At 48.1% G+C, this 20,002-nt stretch overlaps 2 protein-coding genes across 3 annotated transcripts in view; one reads left to right on the forward strand and one right to left on the reverse strand.

The window, feature by feature from the left end:
- RS1 (retinoschisin 1) overlaps positions 1-20,002 on the forward strand; it is a 30,743-nt gene that overhangs the window by 7,421 nt on the left and 3,320 nt on the right. The window contains exons 2-5 of the mRNA XM_011995816.1: positions 5,107-5,132; positions 6,015-6,120; positions 15,665-15,806; positions 18,351-18,546. Coding sequence (XP_011851206.1) covers positions 5,107-5,132; positions 6,015-6,120; positions 15,665-15,806; positions 18,351-18,546 — 470 coding nt within the window. The remainder of the gene's footprint in view (positions 1-5,106; positions 5,133-6,014; positions 6,121-15,664; positions 15,807-18,350; positions 18,547-20,002) is intronic.
- The window catches only part of CDKL5 (cyclin-dependent kinase-like 5), a 237,155-nt gene continuing 226,276 nt past the window's right edge, over positions 9,124-20,002 (reverse strand). For both annotated transcript variants that reach the window (XM_011995813.1, XM_011995815.1), the window contains 3 exons: positions 16,893-16,976; positions 12,122-12,304; positions 9,124-9,321 (listed from right to left, as the gene is read on the reverse strand). In XM_011995813.1, the coding sequence (XP_011851203.1) occupies positions 9,209-9,321; positions 12,122-12,304; positions 16,893-16,976 (380 nt within the window). In that variant the 3' untranslated portion in view covers positions 9,124-9,208. The remainder of the gene's footprint in view (positions 9,322-12,121; positions 12,305-16,892; positions 16,977-20,002) is intronic.

A 20,002-nucleotide genomic window follows, 5' to 3' on the forward strand; every position in this document is an offset into this window, starting at 1 on the left:
CCTGACCAACATGGTGAAACCCCATCTCTACTAAAAATACAAAATTAGCTGGGCGTGGTGGCGCATGCCTGTAATCCCAGCTACTCAGGAGGCTAAGGCAGGATAATCGCTTGAACCCAGGAGGCAGAGGTTGCGCTGAGCCGAGATCACGCCGTTGCACCCCAGCCTGGGCAACAGGAGTGAAACTCCATCTCAAAAAAAAAAAAAAAAAAAATTCATTGTTAACTTCCTCTGCCAGCACAGAGTCTGACATCGTGGGACTGTCTTTGTCTGTCTGAGAAGCTCTACTAAAATACCATGAACTAGGTGACTTATAAACCACAGAAATTTATTTCTTACAATACTGGAGGCTGGCAAGTCCACGATCAAGGTGCCAGCAGATTTGGGTCTGGTGAGAGCCTGCTTCCTCCTTCATCCCTGGCACCTTCTTGCTGTGCCCTCCCATGGCAGAAGGGGCAAGCTAGTGATGGGAAGGGGGGTAAGGCGTGGTCCCTGCCTCGGGTTCCACCGCCAGGCCTGTGCCCACGGACCTAGGTGAGGACAGGCACTCCTGCCTTCGTGTCCAAATGCTGCATTTCCCAAGACCACCCTGGTCCACCACGCCCCCATCCTGTGCCTATCAAAACTCCGAGACCCTAACAAGCAGACACACAAGCAACTGGACGTGGAGAGGAGCACATTGGCGGAAGAAGACACAAGTGGCTGGACGTGCAGAGACCCTTGAGAGGAGTGCGCCGGCGGAAGAGCACACGATAGACACCGGCAGCCCCAGGCCATCAACCGGCGGAACAAGGTGGAGTTTGGCCAGGGCTATCAGAGAAGAGTGGGGCCACCTAGCAAGCCCAATTCCAGGGGGAAAGCATCTTCCTTCTGGCTTCCCCATCTGCTGAGAGCTCCTTCCACTCAATAAAACCTTGCACTCATTCTCCAAGCCCACATGTGATCTGATTCTTCCAATACACCAAGGCAAGAAGCCCGAGATACAGAAAGCTTTCTGTCCTTGTGACAAGGCAGGGGTCTAATGGAGCTCACACAAGCGGCCTACAGACGGCAAACTAGAAGAGCACCCTGTAACACACGCCCGCTGGGGCCTCAGCTGTAAACATTCACCCCTAGACACTGCCGTGGGGTTGGAGCTCCACAGCCTGCCCGTCTGTATGCTCCCGTAGAGGTTTGAGCAGCGGGGCACTGAAGAAGCGAGCCACAACTCCCTTGAATGCCCTGAGAGGGGGACAAGGGGGACCTTTCCTGTTTCACTAGCTCCCTGGGGTCTCTTTTACGCAGATACTAATCCCATGTATGAGGGCAGAGCCTAATCACCTCCCAAAGGCCCCACATCTTACTACTACCACATTGGTGATTGGGTTTCAACATATGAATTTTGGGGGGACACTAACATTCAGATCATAGCAGGGACTCTGGTGGCCTCCTACAAAGATGGCGCTCCCTAACCTCCATTGCTACCTGAGAAGGTCAATTCTGCCCGTAGCGGGGGAGTAACCAGTGGAACAAGCGCCCAGGAGAGACAGCAGTGTGGTGGCTGCAGGTGAGGGCGGCCCTGAATCTTCCTAGGCTAAGACACATGTGCGCTTCACTCCCACTGCAGCCCCTGCATAGCCCATGGAAGTACTCACCATGGGCATGGTGCAGTGGTCTGTCTTCTCCTGGGTCTTCAAGCCCCTTGTGAGCAGAGTGAGGCTTCCATTTCAGAAGGCCCGGGCCCTACTATAGTGCCGGGTCTACAGTGGACACAAAAAAAGTGGTTGCAGAACAGGGAAATGTGTATTATTGAAATTAAAGCTTTTATGATTGTAATGATAAAGGCTTTGTGTGGTTTCTAAAAGCTTTTTGTGAGCATCAGATTCACTTTTTAAATAGCGAAGTGGTTAAAGGAGGGACTTTTATTTCCATTTTTTACACTCAGCTTTTGTTTGAAATTTTTTTATCATCAGAAAAGAAAGAAAGATATTTGTTTTGTTCAAAATGTCTGGGAAGGCCGGGTGTGGTGGCTCACACCTGTAATCCCAGCACTTTGGGAGGACGAGGCGGGTGGATCACCTAAGGTCAGGAGTTCAAAACCAGCCTGGGCAACATGGCAAAACGCAGTCTCTACTAAAAGTACAAAAATTAGCCGGGCATGGTGGCTGTAATCCCAGCTACTCAGGAGGCTGAGGCAGGAGAATCGCTTGAACCCAGAAGGCAGAGGTTGCAGTGAGCCAGTCTCAAAAGAAAAAAAAAAAAGTCTGGGAAATGGAGTTTTGGTGGTATAGGGGAGAAAAAGTAATCGCTTTTCCTCACTTATCTCAAGGTTCATGGCTGAGATGCCTACAACAAAAGACAGATTAATGAGGGAACACCATCCACACTTATTTAATAAGTTTTACATGGCACAGGAGCTTTCAGAAATGAAGACCCAACGAAACAGGAAGATCTGTGCATTTTTGTGGACAGTTGTGTGGAAATATGATTGGAGGATCAGAGGGTATGATCTAGTGGTAATAAATGAGAAAAGCATAACAAGGCCTGTTTGTTCAGATTTGTGTTGGTGCTCCTGTGTGATATTCCTTTCCTCCGGGTATAGGGCGGGACACCTGTCACGTGAGGGTCTTCAGGGGAGAAGAGTAGACTGACCTTCCTAGGTTTGATGGTCTGCTTCAGGGAAGACGGGGTGAAAGGAATTCTATGGCCCATTTCAGGAGAGAAAGGGGCAAGGGCTGCTTTTGTTTCTATGGCCAGCTTCAGGAGAGAGGGGGTGGGAGCAGGTCCGAGGGACCTTCCCGCTTCTGCAGTTTCCTCAGTTTCCTTGTGTGTCCAGGTGCCATATTTGGCGGTAGCGTTTCCTGCACCCCATCAGTGCTTTAAACCAGCAGCGTCCAATGCAACCTTCTGTGATGATGGAAACGTTCTGTATCTTCTTAGCCAGTACAGTAACCACTAGCTTCATGTGGCTCTGAAGCACTTGAAATGTGGCTGGTTTGACTGAAGAATTGAACTTTTTATTTTGATAATTTTAATTAATTTTATTTTATTTTTCGAGACAGAGTCTCACTCTGTTGCCCAGACTGGAGTGCAGTGGGGCAATATCGACTCACTGCAACCTGGGTTTCAAGCGATTCTCCTGCCTCAGCCTCCCAAGTGGCTGGGATTACAGGTGCCTGCCACCACGCCCAGCTGATTTTTGTATTTTTAGTAGAGACGGGGTTTCACCATGTTGGCCAGGCTGGTCTGGAACTCCTGATCTCAAGTGATCGGCCTGCCTCAGCCTCTCAAAGTGCTAGGATTACAGGCATGAGCTACCACGCCCGGCCAATTTTAATTAAATTCCAATACCACGTGGGACTAGTCACGACTACATTGGACAGTGAAGCTTTAAACAATCAGTTTCTGCTAATATATGCAAACTCTTTACCTGTTAAAGTGTGAATTCATTCTCTTTATTCATGCTTCTATAAAGAGAGTTTATATGTCAGTTTTATGTTAAATTTTGCACACTTTCAATTTTCCCACATTGTGTATATGGTACTTATACTTTCATTGTGGTTTGACATTTCCTGTACATTATAGACAAACTTATAAAATAATTTCTAAACAATGTCTGAATCCTAAATCATAGAATTGTGGCACAGTGAGGGACCTGGGAATCAGCTCCTGAATAGCACATTGGGCAGGCAATAGGGATGATGGTGGTGGTGATGATGATGAAGATTTAATAAGAAAAACCTGGGGCCAGGCATGGTGGCTCATGCCTGTAATCCCAACACTTTGGGAGGATGAGGCAGGAGAAGCACCTGAGGTCAGGAGTTCGAGACCAGCCTGGCCAACATAGTGAAACGCTGTCTCTACTAAAAATACAAAAAATTAGCCTGGCGTGGTGGCAGGCACCTGTAATCCCAGCTGCTTGGGAGGCTGAGGCAGGAGAATCGCTTGAACCCAGAAGGCAGAGGTTGCAATGAGCCAAGATCGCGCCATTGCATTCCACTCTGGGCAACAAGAGCGAAACTCCGTCTCAAAAAAAAGGAAGAAAGAAAGAAAGAAAGACAGACAACAGAAAATCTTCACACTGTTAAGTGAAAGGGAAAGCAGGATACAACATTGTTCAGATAGTAGGTTCTCAAATATATTTAAAAATACACATAGAAAAATTACAGGAAATATTTATACTAAAATGTTAACAGTGTTGGCTTTGGTGGTAACAAATATAGGTGTTTTCCTCTCCCTGCCCTGTCCACTTTGCTACATTATGTAGTTTCCAAAATTCTGCAACGAACAAAAATATTATCTTTTTATATTTTTTTGAGAGTAAAAAAAAATTTATTTTTTTACTCTGTTACCCAGGCTGGAGTACAGAGGAGCGATCTTGGCTCACTGCAACCTCCACCTCCTGGGTTCAAGCAATTCTCTTGCCTCAGCCTCTTGAGTAGCTGGGATTACAGGCGCATGCCACCACACCTGGCTAATTTTTGTATTTTTAGTAGAGATGGGGTTTCATCATGTTGGTCAGGCTGGTCTCAAACTCCTGACCTCATGATCCACCCGCCTTGGCCTTGTAAAGTGTTGGGAATACAGGCGTGAGCCACTGCACCCGGCCATGATTATCTTTTTTTTTTTTTTTGAGACAGAGTCTCACTCTGTCACCCAGGTTGGAGTGCAGTGGTGCAACCTCCGCCTCCTGGGTTCAAACGATTCTCGTGCCTCAGCCGCCCGAGTAGCTGGGATTACAGGCATGTGCCACCATGCCTGGCTAATTTTTGTATTTTGTATTTTTTGTAGAGACGGGGTTTGTCATGGTGCCCAGGCTGGTCTCGAACTCCTGGCCTAAGTGATAGGCCCGCCTCGGCCTCCCAAAGTGCTGGGATTACAGGTGTGAGTCACTGTGCCCAGCCTATAATGATGATCTTGTTCTTTCTGTTTAATTTTACTGTCCCCAGCTTCTTAGTATCTGGGGATGTTTTTCCTGGCAGATATTTACTTACCATGACTTCTTCCAGAAGGGGTGTTGGTAGCTTTCATGTGACTATTTCTATTTCACTTTTCCATGTAACGAGTGATGCTGTTGGATTTCTCTTTTATTAATTAGATTTTTTCTGTCTCATCCTTTTGCTTTAGCCACATTGGGATTATCGTCTACCGAGGTATGTAACGGTAAGGAGGCTGGAATGTACAGGCATAGTGGTTTTGAAAATTTTCCCAACCAAAAATAACGTACAGGACTATCACTTTGTTTGTTTATTTAAAAATGTATTTTGAAATATATTTTGGCTGGGCATGGTGGCTCATGCCTGTAATCCCAGCACTTTGGGAGGCCGAGGCAGGCAGATCACTTGAGGTCAGGAGTTCGAGACCAGCCTGGCCAACATGATGAAACCCTGTCTCTACTTAAAAAATATAAAAATTAGCCAGGTGTGGTGGTACACACCTGTAATCCTAGCTACTCAGGGGGCTGAGGCAAGAGAATCGCTTGAACCCAGGAGGCAGAGGCTGCAGTGAGCCAAGATCACACCACTGCACTCCAGCCTGGGCGACAGAGTGAGACTCTGTCTCAAAAAAAATAAATAAAGTATTTTTTTGGTGATGGTGGCAGTAGCACATTTGACCTAGGCAAGCTCCACGACTGGTGTTTGAATTAGGGAATGAAAGTAAAGCTGGTCTTCAATCAGATGGCACAATCTTGAATCTATCTCCACATAGGAACTTCCAGGGGATGTGAAGAGTCTAAACTTGGATTGGGGCTCCCCAAACTCCTGAAGACACTATAATGGCGTGAACGGTGCCCTCTAGATGGGTGTATCTGTGAGATTATTAGTTGGTCGCCCAGGGTGGCAGACACTTACTTATTTAGAACCGAAGATGAGTGGTAGCTGTGTGTATTAAGGCTGGATTAATAGCTCCATTTGGCCATTGCAGCAAAGCTGCTATAGACGATGCATAAGGAATAAGTGTGATCACTCCAGGGGTGGCAATCACAGTTGCCTTTGACCATGACTTTTCTGCCCTGCCTCTCTGGTTGGCTGCAGGATGAAGGCGAGGACCCCTGGTACCAAAAAGCATGCAAGTGTGATTGCCAAGGAGGACCCAATGCTCTGTGGTCTGCAGGCGCCGCCTCCTTGGACTGCATACCAGGTGAGTATCCCCTGTCCTTGGGATGGAACAGTCATGGGGAACACCCCATTTCTCTTCCTTTTTCCCACTCGGCTGAATTAACCTCCTGAACGCTACCCCCATCTTTAGAATGAAAGATGAATGGTAGCTGTGTGTATTTATTTATTACTATTATGAAGCCTATGTTAATGTGGGTTTTCTCCAGTTGGCCTCTGAGCTTCGAATCTCACACTGGTCCCTGCTTCAACACATGGCGTGATGTCAGTGTCCAGAAACAGCTCCCTAGATCTCCATGTCTCCAGGTTGGGATGGTAGGATGGGACCTAACTTTCAATGAAATCGATGAATGGGACTGATTGAAAATAAATTAACGGGTGGACGGGCGCAGTGGCCCACGCCTGTAATCCCAGCACTTTGGGAGACCGAGGCGGGTGGACTGCTTGAGCTCAGGAGTTTGAGACTCACCTGGGCAACACGGTGAAACCTTGTCTTTACTAAAAATACAAAAATTATCCGGGTGTGGTGGCTTGCACCTGTGGTCCCAGCTATTCAGGAGGCTGAGGTGGGAGCATTGCTTGAACCCGGGAGGTGGAGGTTGCAGTGAGTAGTGATCTCGTACCACTGCACTCTGGCCTGGATGACAGAGCAAGAGTCTGTCTCAAAAAAAAAAAAAAAAAAAAAAAAAACGGGAAAGAAAAGAAATTAATGCTAGTCAGCCTGGAATTTTGAAAAGAGCACAGGCTCTAGAGCCAGGAAGATGAGGGCTGGAATCCTGGCTGTGTCACATCTGAACTCTGGGACTGCCACTTTTTTCCTTGTCTGTCCAATGGAGGTGATGATAGTACCATGCCTGGATACTGCTTGTTCACCAAACAACCACATGCTTCCCTCCCATTGCCCAGTCCCCTTGTAATTAATCAGGTGGTGCCATCCAAACAGCTCCAGCCAAAGTGAGCAGGCCACTTCCAAAATGGCACTGAAGGGCTGGCACTCAACTCTCTGGCTCTCCCTTTCCTGCTGTGAAGCCACCTGTTGAGATAGTGGCTTTTCCTGCAACCTGGTCTCAGGCTGATCACGTGGAGCAGAACCCCCTGCCTACCGACGGTAGACCAGTCGCCTGAGTGAAAAATAAACCTGTGTTTTGTGGAGCCTCTGAAATTTCCAGGCCAATTTGTTCTGTAGCTGATGTGGCCTATGTCTAAGACAGGGCCCAGCAAACTTTGTAAAGGAGGAGTAAGGAAATATTTGTGGCTTTGTGGACCAAATAGTCTGTCACAACTAGTCCATTCTGCCCTTGTGTTGGAAAGCAGTCATAAACAATATGTAAATGCTCAAGCATGGCTGGGTTCCAATAAAACTTTATTTACAAAACAAGCAGAGGGCCAGATGTGGCCCATGGGTCATAGTTTGTTGACCTCTGCTCTACGGGGTTGTCAACAAGGAATAAATAAGACGAGGCATTAAAGCAGCCTGTGGGGTACTAGCACACTGTTGAATAAAGGTTGGTTTCTTTTCTACCAGCCTCCCAAGAGCTCACACTCTGAGGAGGGAGCGAGCAGATCCAATTTTCAGAGGCTTGGGCAGTCCCTGCAAATATTTGCAATGCTTAAATCCTTTCCATGCTCAGAGCTTGTTTTGCATGAAACTGGCCTTGCTGCCTCTCCAGGGTTATGATGGTATCGTGCCACTTCATTTACTTTACACAATTGCCTAATAATAGCTTCACCAGAGACAGGTTTGTGTGTCTGTGTGTCAGGCTCTTTTCATTATTTCATTAAATTTGCATTAACAAAGCAAATTGCAATGTGTGTGTGGGAGGGGAGGGTACAATGGCTTCTACTGCGTGACTTTCCTATTTTCTGAAGGGGAAGTCATTTCTGAACTAAGTTTGCTTTCCAAGGGAACTGTGGAGTCCTAATCGTGAGGAAACCGATGGGCTTTTCCTATGGGACATCCCATCAGGCTCCATGGCATGAGCTCATGCAGCCATTAAATGTTGGTATGATTGACTCAGTCAATATTGACGCACCCTCATTCCATTTATAACTCAATTCACCCGTCTTTCAACATGTGCCTATGATGTGTCAGGCACTGACAAGGAGACAGAAATGAAGGCGTTGTCTCCACCTTAGAGAAATTTACCATTTAGTGGTAACGAATGTTCTTTTCACTAGAGACATGAGACCTCCTGGAATTCCATTCCAACTAAGTTCTGTGTAAGAAGAAATTGAAAAGACATTGTTTATGTGGATTGGCTTCATTGACCCAATCAAGTTTGACACTTCAAGAAGGGCCATGTGCAGCCTGGGCAACATGACAAAACCCCATCTCTGGATGGGGGGCATGGTGGCATGTGCCTGTAGTCCCAGCTACTCAGGAGGCAAAGGTGGGAGGATTGCTTGAGCCTAGGAGGTTGAGGCTGCAGTGAACCATAGTCATATGACTGCACTCCAGCCTGGGCAACAGACAGAGACCCTGTCCCCCCACCCAAAAAAAAAAAAAAAAAAAGGAGAGAAGAGTCATGTGTTTGAGGGATGTGATGTTGACCCTGGTCCCCAAAACTGTCTCCCCTACACAGCTGTCATGAGCTTGAAGTTCAAAAATTAGAAATTCTTTTAGCTTAAGTGCTCTCCTCTCTCCATTGTTTTTGTTTTTGTTTTTGTTTTCTTTTTTCTTTTTTTGAGACGGAATCTCGCTCTGTCTTCCAGGCTGGAGTGCAGTAGCGTGATCTCAGCTCACTGCAACCTCCACCTCCCAGGTTCAAGCAATTCTCCTGCCTCAGTCTCCCAAGTAGCTGGGACTACAGGTGCGCACTGCCAGGCCCAGCTGATTTTTTTTTTGTATTTTAGTAGAGACGGGGGTCTCACTGTGTTGCCCAGGCTGGTCTCAAACTCCTGAGCTCAGGCAATCTGCCCGCTCGGCCTCCCAAAGTGCTGGGATTACAGGCGTGAGCCACCGCACCTGGCCCTGGTTTTTGTTCTTAACAACGCAGATATTTTCAGAAAGGAAAACTCAACCTCAGCGTTAATGGTTGATTCATTGGTGTTAATTGGTTCCTTCATGAGATAGATGATTCAGGGCATTGGAACCAGCCACAGGCTTGCAAAAGTCACTTGCCCGTCTGCCGCAGATTCTCATGGTATGTCAGGAACGCAGCTTCGTTTGTCTGGGTCCTGTGAATCAGGGCTTCCCTCATAGCCTGTCTCACGAAGAAAGAGAACACTGGAAAGCACAGAAGGATGGCGGGGTCACTCAGAGCTGCCAGGAGGTGCTAACAGGTGCACTCTGGCTAATGCCCGGGCCCCCCACGGAGCAGAAGGCCACATGCATTCTGGCCTCCTAATCTTCACTTTAATGCTATTAAAAATACTAAAAGCTCTGTCTTTTCCACCGTTGAGCCAAGATTACCCCGGCACTCTGAGAGCAAAAAATAGGGTAGGGAAATTATCAAAAGTATAATAAATCCACTGGTTTGCTAACGCTTCATTTTGATTCTAGATTTTCTCTTCTATATGATGTTTGAACTTATAATCCATTCTTCCAGAAATATTATCCTACATATTTTCTCCTGTACTCTACTATATTGTCACATATATTCAAGTCTAATATCTATGCATAACACTATTCACATCTGTCTGGAATCTTGTGTTAAGAAAGTCCCTGAATTCTGTGTTTCTTTAGATTTGCATTCTTTATAAGCCTGCCTACAAACCCAGAAATTAGCCACTAAAGTAAAAAGGCTAGAATATGAAATATACACAGCCTTGGGCTGGCAACATATTGCAAACATGCCTTTATCTATCTAATGATCACATCATGGCTCAGAAGAGCCATCTGAGCCACAGAAGATGTAGGCTTTTCCCTAAGGGTGAAATGAGTATAGAAACAGGTCTAATAGCTGCAATAACAAAGTGACACTGGGCAGAAAACTCAGGAAGGTCATATTCTGTGTGTGTCTGATAAGGGTCCCCTCAGGTTTTGGCTCTGTTGCCCAAGCTGGAGTGCAATGGCGCGATCTCGGCTCACTGCAACCCCTGCCTCCTGGTTCAACAGATTCTCCTGTCTCAGCTTCCCAAGTAGCTGGGATTACAGGCACCCACCACTGCACTCGGCTAATTTTTGTATTTTTAGTAGAGATGGGGTTTCACCATGTTGGCCAGGCTGGTCTTGAACTCCTGACCTCAGGTGATCCTCCCTCCTCAGCCTCCCAAAGTGCTGGGATTACAGGCGTGAGCCGCTGCACCCAGCCTTGGAGCCCCTTAATTCTTTCACAACATTATTGAGGTTGCCTTCTAGCATCTACTCAATTTATGGTTTCTTTTGATTAGGCCAGAGGTCACAGTCAGTGTCTACTTCTTCCCTGAGGCCTCTGCTGCCTGTTTTGAAATGCCATTTCCTGTGCTCGTCCCCAGTGGGCACCCAAGATGGGCCGACGGCATTTGTTAATTCATCCCTCCATCCATCTGTCTAGTCAATATCTAGAGAGTGCCCAGCACCTGTGGGCATTCTGCTTAGCTGGGGGGAGAATGGGGAGGGAGGCAGGCAAGAGAAGATGGCAGTGAAGTACGCCCGAGGAGGAGGGGTGCGTGACAGGTGGGGAGGGTGCTGGGGAGGTAGCACCAGGGCCCCTCAGCCGGCTCAGGGCAGGCAGAGATCTGAAGGCTGAGGCGTGGGGGGGCAGACGGAGGGGTGTGGACGGGAGGGGATGGCCTCAGGGAAGGCCTGCAGGCCACATATGGACCTGCAAAGAGCTCAACCAGGCTCACAGAAGGAAGAGGAAAGGAGAAGAAGGAGTCAGGAAAAATCACGATAAAAGAACTGGAGTGTGCTCTTCTTCAGGGCACACACAGTGTGGGAAATGTCACATTTTCTATTTTTCCATGTTAGGAGAAATCTAGCCGGACTGTCCCCTTGTAATGGCCTGTGAAGAGTCTGCGGACAGGATTTTTGAAGGTCTTTTCTCCCCCTTTAGACTACATGAACCCCCCATGAGCTTGCGAGGGCAGCCTGGCCACAGCCCCATTGGAAGGCGGACGTCTGGAGAGTGGCTCCTCTCCCTCTGAGCCAAACTCAGTCTGAGGGACCTTCCCAAATTTTCTGAGCATGCCCAGAGCTCAGGGCTCCCAGACCCATCCCAGTCCAGCCCCTCAGGGGAATCAGGTCCCTCCCCGCTGCGCTCAGGCCCTCGCCATATCCCTGCTACTTTAGCTGGGGCTGTCACCTCCTTCTCTTGGGTAATGTGCTAATTCCTGGTGAGGCCTAGATCTTCCAGGTCCATAAGCCTGAGGGATGCTTTTGACCAGGTTTCTCTCTCACATCCCTCTCTCTGTCTCTCTGTCTGTGTCTCTCTCTCTCTGTCTCTCTCACACACACACACACACACACACATACACACACTTGCTCCTGCCTGGGGCAAGGAGAGCTGAAACCATTCATTAGTCACATGAAGCTGGCCTCATTCTCTGGAGGGTGTGGCGGGGGGCTGTGGTGGTGGAGGGGGGGAGGGTAATGGGGACAGAACAGAGTAGGATAGAGGGGCATTGGATTTCCTCCCTATTGAGTCTTCGCCAGAAAAACATGCAAAATTCAAGAAGGTGTCAATGTAGTCTCACGAATTCACCTTCACCAATGTCATGTACCTGGTGCTTTTTGGCCAGACACTGTGCTCTACGAATTCTACAATCTCCAAATACTTTCACTTAATCTTACAGCAATTTTATGAAGACAGGTACTACATCATGCCCCATTTCACAGATGAGGAGACTGAGACCCAGAGAGGTTAAGCAGCTGGCCTGCACGCACGCTGAGAGGGTGGGCCCCTACCCCAGGTGTCATTGGCTGGATGCAAGCCTGCTTGACCTTGACTGCCCATTACCATCACCGGCAGCCTCGTCCCAGTGCCCAGGCTAATGATGTCAGAATCCCTGGGGGTGTGGCCCGAACATCAGCATGTCTACAGCTCCTCAGGCAATTCCGAGGTGCAGCCCAGGCTGAGCCCCACCGGTCTAGAGTCTCTGCTTACCAGGTTGCTGGGTTAGACAGCTGAAAGCATCAGTGCCTCGGACCTGGAGTGTTGGGAATATGGAAGTGCCTCGGACCTGGAGCACTGGATAGGGAGCAGGACTGGAGGTTGGACGATGAAGGGCTCCATTTGGGACATACAGAGTGTGAGGCTTCTTTGGGTCACCACGGCGGAAGTTTTCTCCTGGAAAATATTCAGAGGGCAGTGGAATGAAGCTTGGGGCCTAGGAGTCAGGCATCGGCTCCCAGACACCAGCTAAAGCCAAGGTGACAGTGAGATTGTCATCTTCCCTGGGGAGTAAGTACAGCATCCATGTCTGGACACACGGGTCTTTAGATCGCAGTGAGTCACACATTCTCCGCTGCCTCAACAGGCCCTCCCAGGCTGTCAAGGCCATTGGCCCTGGCCAGGTACACCCGCAGGCCTACAGACCGCTCTCAAGTGTTAGATGGGCTATTTGGGAAGAAATGGCAAAAGAGATGTGAAGGGGAAACAGACGAAGAAGAGCAAAGTGCAAAGAATAAGGTGACTGGGAGAGGTGGCACTGGCTTTTTCCCTTCCCCTCCGTCTACTCCCTCAGAGCTGGTGGCCCTGAGGGGGAAAAAAAAAAAAAGGAGGTTCAGTCATCAAATGCTCAAAGTGGAGGGGCCTCAGAGACACCCAAGGTTAGAATTTTGCCCATGAAAAATCCCTGCCACCTGGTCCTGTGCCCCTCCTCCTGATCGCTTGGGCTTGTCTTCCCAGCTGGAGGGGTGTCGCGGGGGTGGAGGAGCCCTCGAGTCCACAGGCACTCAGTCCTCCGGATCTCCAGCCCACAGAATGTCTTCCTTGGCAGGCTGAGGTTTTCAAAGTGCACTTTCAAAAATGAGCTTGTTAAAAATGCAGTTGCTCTGAGGTGGAGTCCTGGACACTGCATTCTTAATAAGCTCCTCTGATGATTCGCCCGCCACACAAGGCATGATTGAGTGGCCCACAAAGTGCTCCTCTTCTCTCTCCCGGAAATTGACATGATCGTAACAGACTCCCAAAGTCTTGAGTACTCAATAAACTACAAATTCTGTACCCGCACCCTCAGCCCCACAGAGCTGCAGATACTAGTGGGATTGGGCCTATTCCTTTGGTGCATTGGGGCAGAAAGGAAGTTAAGCCTCCCTGGCCAGAGGCCTGAAGCTGGCCTGTTTTTAGCCTCTGGGGACAGGGCATGGCCATCTCTGCAAGCATGTTTCCTTCAACTTTACTGGCTTTTGAAAAATTCTCCAGAGACACTTCAGCCCTTGTTTTATGGTTACAGGTAATGGTGCCTCAGTGAATATGTTCAGCCCTTCAACCTGAACTCAAATTTACAGATGGAGAAAATACTATGATTTGCCTTAATTGCAGTTTATCACTCATCATCAGAAAACTAGGAGAATGAGGTGGGAGGATAGCTTGAGCCCAGGAGTTAGAGTTGCAGAGAGTTATGACTGCACCACGGCACTCCAGCCTGTGCGACACAGCGAGACCGGGTCTCTAACAAAAAAAGGAAAATACATTTGCCATTTGTTTTCTGTAGAAATTCAGTTATGAACTGGGTTTGGTTATAAGTACAAGACCCACTAAATACTGGCTTATTGATTTAGGAGTTTTAACTCACATGGTAAAAAAAAAAAAAATTAGGGGTAGAGAGTTATAATACTTAAGGTTATCAAGGCTGAGGTCTCTGCAGTTTTGTTTTTTTGTTTTTTGTTTTGTTGAGACAGGGTCTGTCACCCAGGCTGGAATGCAGTGGTGTGATCATGGTTTACTGCAGCCACAGACTCCTGGGCTCAAGCAATCCTCCTGCCTCAGCCTCCCCTGGTAGCTGGAACTACAGGTGTGAGCCACGAGATGGGGACTCCCTATGTTGCCCCAGGCTGGTCTTGAACTCCTGGGCTCAAGTGATCCTCCCAAAGCACTGGGATTACAGGCATGAGCCACTGCACTTGGCCTCTGCAGTTCTCTTGGCCTTACCCACACGGTGCAAAATGGCTACTGTCGCACCAGCCATCAGACGTAGTCTAGGCAACAGGAAGAAAGAAGGGGAAAGCAAAACCTGACCAGAAATCCCAGCAGGCAGTCTTTATATCTCATTGGTCAGAAGTTATGTCACGTGGGCACTTCTAACTGCAAAGGAGGCTGGGAAAGGCCCTTTACTCAGCTGGCTACATTGCTGCTCCCAATAAAAGGGGAGCTCTTTAGTCAAAAAGAAGGGGAGGCTGGACATGATGGCTCACATCTGTAATCCCCAGTGCCTTGGGAGGCCAAGGCGGGTGGATCCCTTGAGCCCAGGAGTTCGAGACCAGCCTGGGCAACATGGCAAAATCCCATCTCTATAAAAAATACAAAAATTAGCCGGGTGTGGTGGTGTGCACCTGTGGTCCCAGCTACTGGGGAGGCTGAGGTGGCAGGATCGCTTGCACTCTACTGCACTCCAGCCTAGGACAGGGCGAGACCCTGTCTCAAAAGAAAAAAAAAATGAAAAAGAAGGGGAGAATGAATGAATACTGGGTTGAAAACTGGCAGCCTCTGACCAGGTAACTCAAAACTGTGCCTGCCACTGCAGGCACCACCTTGGCTCACTGCAACCTCCACCTCCTGGGTTCAAGCAATTCTCCTGCCTCAGCCTCCCAAGTAGCTCAAACCACAGGCACACACCACCATGCCCGGCTAATTTTTGTATTTTTAGTAGAGACGGGGTTTCACCATGTTGGCCAGGATGGTCTCGATCTCTTGACCTCGTGATTCGCCCACCTCGGCCTCTCAAAGTGCTGGGATTACAGGCGTGAGCCACAGCGCCCAACCTCAACACTGTTTTTACTATGAGGGGACACATAGACGAGAGGAAGCAGGAGACAATTAACACAGAAGAACCACCTTTGGCTACTACCACTGGGAAAAAGCAGTTCCTTTTAGCCGTTTCTCACTCAACAGTCCCCCAGGCACATTTCACCCATTTTTTTTTTTTAATTAGACTGGTGAGAAAACTGCAATTTACAAGTAGGAAGTCACTCTCAATATCTCAATGCGTAATCGCCCTTCTTGCCTCTCACTGTGGTTTTGTCCCTATAACTGGCATCATCTACTGCCCAAGGACAATGAGAGACCTGACATCATCAGGCAGGATGGCTAAATCTGTGTTAATGGGGGAAATAAAGATGTATGGCATTTAAATATGGTATTTCACTCTGCACCTCTTGGTTTTTAGATCTCTAAGTTGGTGGAGGAGGTGAAGTATTTCTCAAAATTCGCACACCCCTTGTGAAGTTGCCATAGAGCCACTTCCCTCTGTTTTACAAAGCTTGTGAGTCTCTGTGGCAATTCCTTTACTTCATCCTTCATTCCTTTCTCGCATGAGTAGTGAACCGTTGAAGACCCAGCTGTAACCATTGTGAACCACAGAGACAGGTAAAGCCTTCTCCATCTCCGAAGCGCATAGCAGATGGGTTTGTTTTGTTATTTCAGTCACCTGGTGCTTGTTGAGTATTGAGATATGTGTTTCAATGTGAATTCTTTTTCCTTTCCCAGAATGCCCATATCACAAGCCCCTGGGTTTCGAGTCAGGGGAGGTCACACCAGACCAGATCACCTGCTCTAACCCGGAGCAGTATGTGGGCTGGTATTCCTCGTGGACTGCAAACAAGGCCCGGCTCAACAGTCAAGGCTTTGGGTAAGCAGGGCCCAGGGGATTTTTTTTCATGTTTTTTTTAAAAAATAGGCCTCTCTACCAGCCTGGCCAATATAGTGAAACCCGTCTCTACTAAAAACACAAAAAATTAGCTGGTGTGGTGGCACGTGCCTGTAATCCCAGCTATTCAGGAGGCTGAGGCAGGGGAATTGCTTGAACCTGGGAAGCGGAGGTTACAGTGAGCCGAGATCACACCACTGCACTACAGCCTGGACGACCGAGTGAGACCCTGTCTCAAAAAAGAAAAAAAAATAGGTCTCTCTAATAAACAAATGACACAGAATGTACTTACGAGTGCTGCGGGAGAGATGAAGGAAGAAAGACCTCATCCATGCAGCCAGGGAAGGCTTTCTAAGGAAAACATATTTGACCTGTGACTTGAAGTTGGCCAGGTGAGGGAGGGGAAGAGGCGTGGGGTACAGCAGGTGCAAAAGCCCTGAGTTGGGATGATACCTGCAGGGTGTAGATGGGGAACATAAAGAGGGCAGCAAGGCTGAAGCACAGGTGAGACAAGGTGGAGAGGCAGGCAGAGGTCAGATGGTGCAGGACCTTAGAAGCCATGTTAGTGACTGATCCGTACTGTAGGGATAATGGGAGGACCCTGAGTGCATATTAATTAGCATACAGGTTCGTGCTATTGTAACAAAGAGCACCAAAGTATGGTGACTTAATATAGCAGTGTGTTTCTTGCTCACTTAAAAGTTTCATTCATCAGTCAGGCACAGTGGCTTACGCCTGTAATCCTAGCACTTTGGGAAGCCGAGGTGGGCAGATTACCTGAGGTCAGGCGTTCAAGACCAGCCTAGTCAACATGGTGAAACCTCATCTCTACTAAAAATACAAAAATTAGCTGGGCATGGTGGCGGGTGGCTATAATCCCAGCTACTTGGGAGGCTGAGGCAGAAGAATTGCTTGAACCTGGGAGGCAGAGGTTGCAGTGAGCCGAGATTGTGCGCCACTGCACACCAGCCTGGGCAACACAGCAAGACTGTCTCAGAAAGAAAAAGTTTCATTCAGCAGTCTCGGGTTGTTACGGCAGCTTGATGGCATGAGGGGCCCAGACTCTACCTTGTTGTTTTGTCGTCCTTAACATGAAGCGTCTATCTTGGGGTCCAGAATGGTGTCTCTCTCTTCTACCATCACATCCACATTCTAGTTAGTGGGGAGAAACAAAAGAGCAGCAGAGTGTGCATGATTTGCCTTTAAGAACACAAACATATTCTATTGGCCACTTCTGCCCACATCCCATTGACCAGAGTTTGGTTAGGGGGCCCCACCTAGTTGCAAGGGAGACTAACCAACGTCATCTTAGCCAGACGGCTGTTTGCCCAGATGAAACTCAGGGGTTCTATTACCAAATGAGGATGGGAAGGGAGTATCGGGTGATGATTAGCAGACTCTGTCGGATAAAGATTTCTAAGTCGAAGACGATCGCAAGCACATTTGTGTTTTAAGTTCTCTGGTTCCTGTGGGGCCAGAGCAATCCAGGGAGAGTAGTGGAGGTGTGGCGAGAAAGGAGGGGGCATGGGCTAGAGTGGTGGCGGTGGAGACCGACAGAAGTAGAGGAATTTGAGGCACTTGGAGATGGAGCCAATAGATGGATTGGGCGCTGGAGGTGGAGAGGAGGGGCCCAGGATGGTTCTCAGGTGGCCGACATGGATTCATGCGAGGATGGGGTTTACTCAGAGACGTGGGGTCTGAAAGCGGGATGGGGTGGGGGCACTTAGGGGCTCACGTTGGGATGTGTTTCATCTGAGATGCTGAGAGGCATACAGAAGTCCTCTAGCTGGCAACTGAACTCTCTGGATTTGGGATTTAGGAAAGGTCTGGGATAGAAGTGAAAAGTCAGGAGCCACCCAAGGAGTAAGTCTGGAAAAAGAAGGGAAGGTGGCCCAGGGCTTAAGTCCTACAAAGTTAATTAAAATACACATTAAAGGGAAAAAAGGAGGCGGCGGGGGGAACTACTGTAGGTTTCCACAGTTTATGAGGAATGTAGCTAAAACAAACAAATTTAGTTGCTTCAACAGTTATCTGGCTTGACGCTTGTCAAAGCCCTTCTAGATCCACATGGGTCAGTGCTCTGCATGAGGCAGGAATGTCAGCATCTGAGGGAAACACAAATAGGTGTGAAGAGAGTGAAATGTGCAGAAAGAATCACCCCGGGAGACGCATGCAGAGGGCAGGGGCTGGTGGTCTAACAGCCATGCACCTGCATGTTTTGCAGACAGACATGTTCAACTGCTCCCAAAGGCAATTTCAGCCACACTCTGAGGCATTTCTTTGACAAATTAATCTGGAAAGTTTTTCTCAGGAGGTGGAGGTGCAGGGAGAGGGAGAATGAGATGCAAGTTAAGTACAACAGAAGCTGGACATTCCTAGGAGATAAGGCTCAGACTACAGCCCAGACTGCCCGAGCTTGGCAGGGGGCTCTTCGGATGTTGGCATCCCCTCGAAAGCCAGCACCTGCTGGCTTTTTGCAGACATGCACAGGGGAAGTCTCCCGGTGACTTGGTATGTTCTCGGCAGGTGCGCCTGGCTCTCCAAGTTCCAGGACAGTAGCCAGTGGTTACAGATAGATCTGAAGGAGATCAAGGTGATTTCAGGGATCCTTACCCAGGGGCGCTGTGACATCGATGAGTGGATGACCAAGTACAGCGTGCAGTACAGGACCGATGAGCGCCTGAACTGGATTTACTATAAGGACCAGACTGGAAATAACCGGGTAAGTTGGGCTTATCCCAAACCACCTTCAGCTCACACCCTCTGGGACTTCCCCTCCTGTCCCTGCACTCCCGTCACTGCCCTCCTGTCACTGCCCTCTGTCAGAGCACTGACTCCGCGGCATGGTGGGTCATCTGCGCTTTCCCCCACAATGCGCTGTGCTCTCTTTCCTGGGCTTGCCTTGGTTCCCAGCACAGTTTGTTTGCAAATGAGTGCTACTCTTAAGTGCAAAAAAAAATTTGTCTGAATTTCCATATCAGTATGCAGTTGCCTGAATTCTTAAGACTGACCATTTGGACTATTTCAACTCACTGGATCATTGAACGCACTTTGCTTCACGGGTGTTGTCTGATGTTATTGATGTGGGTAGAGAATCGTCCGTTTATATAGATGTAGCTTCTCCTATTGTTTGAGACTGACAGAGGGGAGCCTTTTGAGAACCTAGCAAGTTACCCATTAGCTAAATGGTTAAAAGGACTTCACCAGCACAAACACAGAGGAACTTAAACCTTTGGGCAACTCTACATCCTATTAATCTTTGTGGATTGAGACCGAAGTCTTCTTCACCATAGACTAAACACAGTAGACTTCTGACTATATATATATTTGCTATGCATAAAAATGAATTAAAAACTCACTAGCTCTTTGGAAATGTTAAACATCCTTTTGCCTAAGAGTAAGGAGTTCCCCAGGCTAATTTTGACATTTAATCAGGTTAAGTAGACACGTACAGCTGAGATTCAGAAGGCTTTGTAAGTCTCTGATGACAATTTATACAGCAAGACATTCATGGGTTGTTTCAAGGACGTTCATGGGTTGTGTTCCTATTGAACACAATAGGAAAAACCATCTTGATACCTGGACATTTCATTTCATTTTTACTGTTATTAGCTGGCTTCTCCAAAAGACATAAGAAGTTTTTCAAGCCCTGTGCTTCTGAAGGCCTTGAAAGTTCTTTGCAAAGAGGCACTTCACCCCTGCACTTGTGCAATCTGGTAGAGCCTGTTCCACCCTCCTCTCTCTTCACCTGGCTCTTGACTTGAATAGGCTCAAAGACAAACTGCAATAGAGAGGGTGGTGTGGGGCAGTGCCACTGTGGAGAAAGGCAAGAACATGGCAGACCAGGCCCTTCCCTTTTTGTGGATGGATGGCGCCAAATGCAACAGCCAGATATTTTCAGGAGATAATCCCAGAAGGAAATGAAATGTCTTCGTGGCATCAGGCAGAGCACCATGACTTTGGTAAGAGGGCAAAGAATGATTTCTTTGGAAATAGCATCAAACATCCGCAGCATGTTTTTACGTTACATCCTTAAAAACATTAAGCAAACCCCCTTTCTCTTTACTCTGGCACCACCCTCCCCTTTCCAGAATCTTCCTTTGAGTTTTTATGTCTTTTTGTTTTCTTTTCTTTTGTTTTTGAGATGGAGTCTCGCTCTGTTGCACAGGCTGGAGTGC

Source organism: Mandrillus leucophaeus, unplaced genomic scaffold (genome assembly GCF_000951045.1).
Source record: "Mandrillus leucophaeus isolate KB7577 unplaced genomic scaffold, Mleu.le_1.0 Scaffold499, whole genome shotgun sequence".
NCBI classification, from domain to species: Eukaryota; Metazoa; Chordata; class Mammalia; order Primates; family Cercopithecidae; genus Mandrillus; species Mandrillus leucophaeus.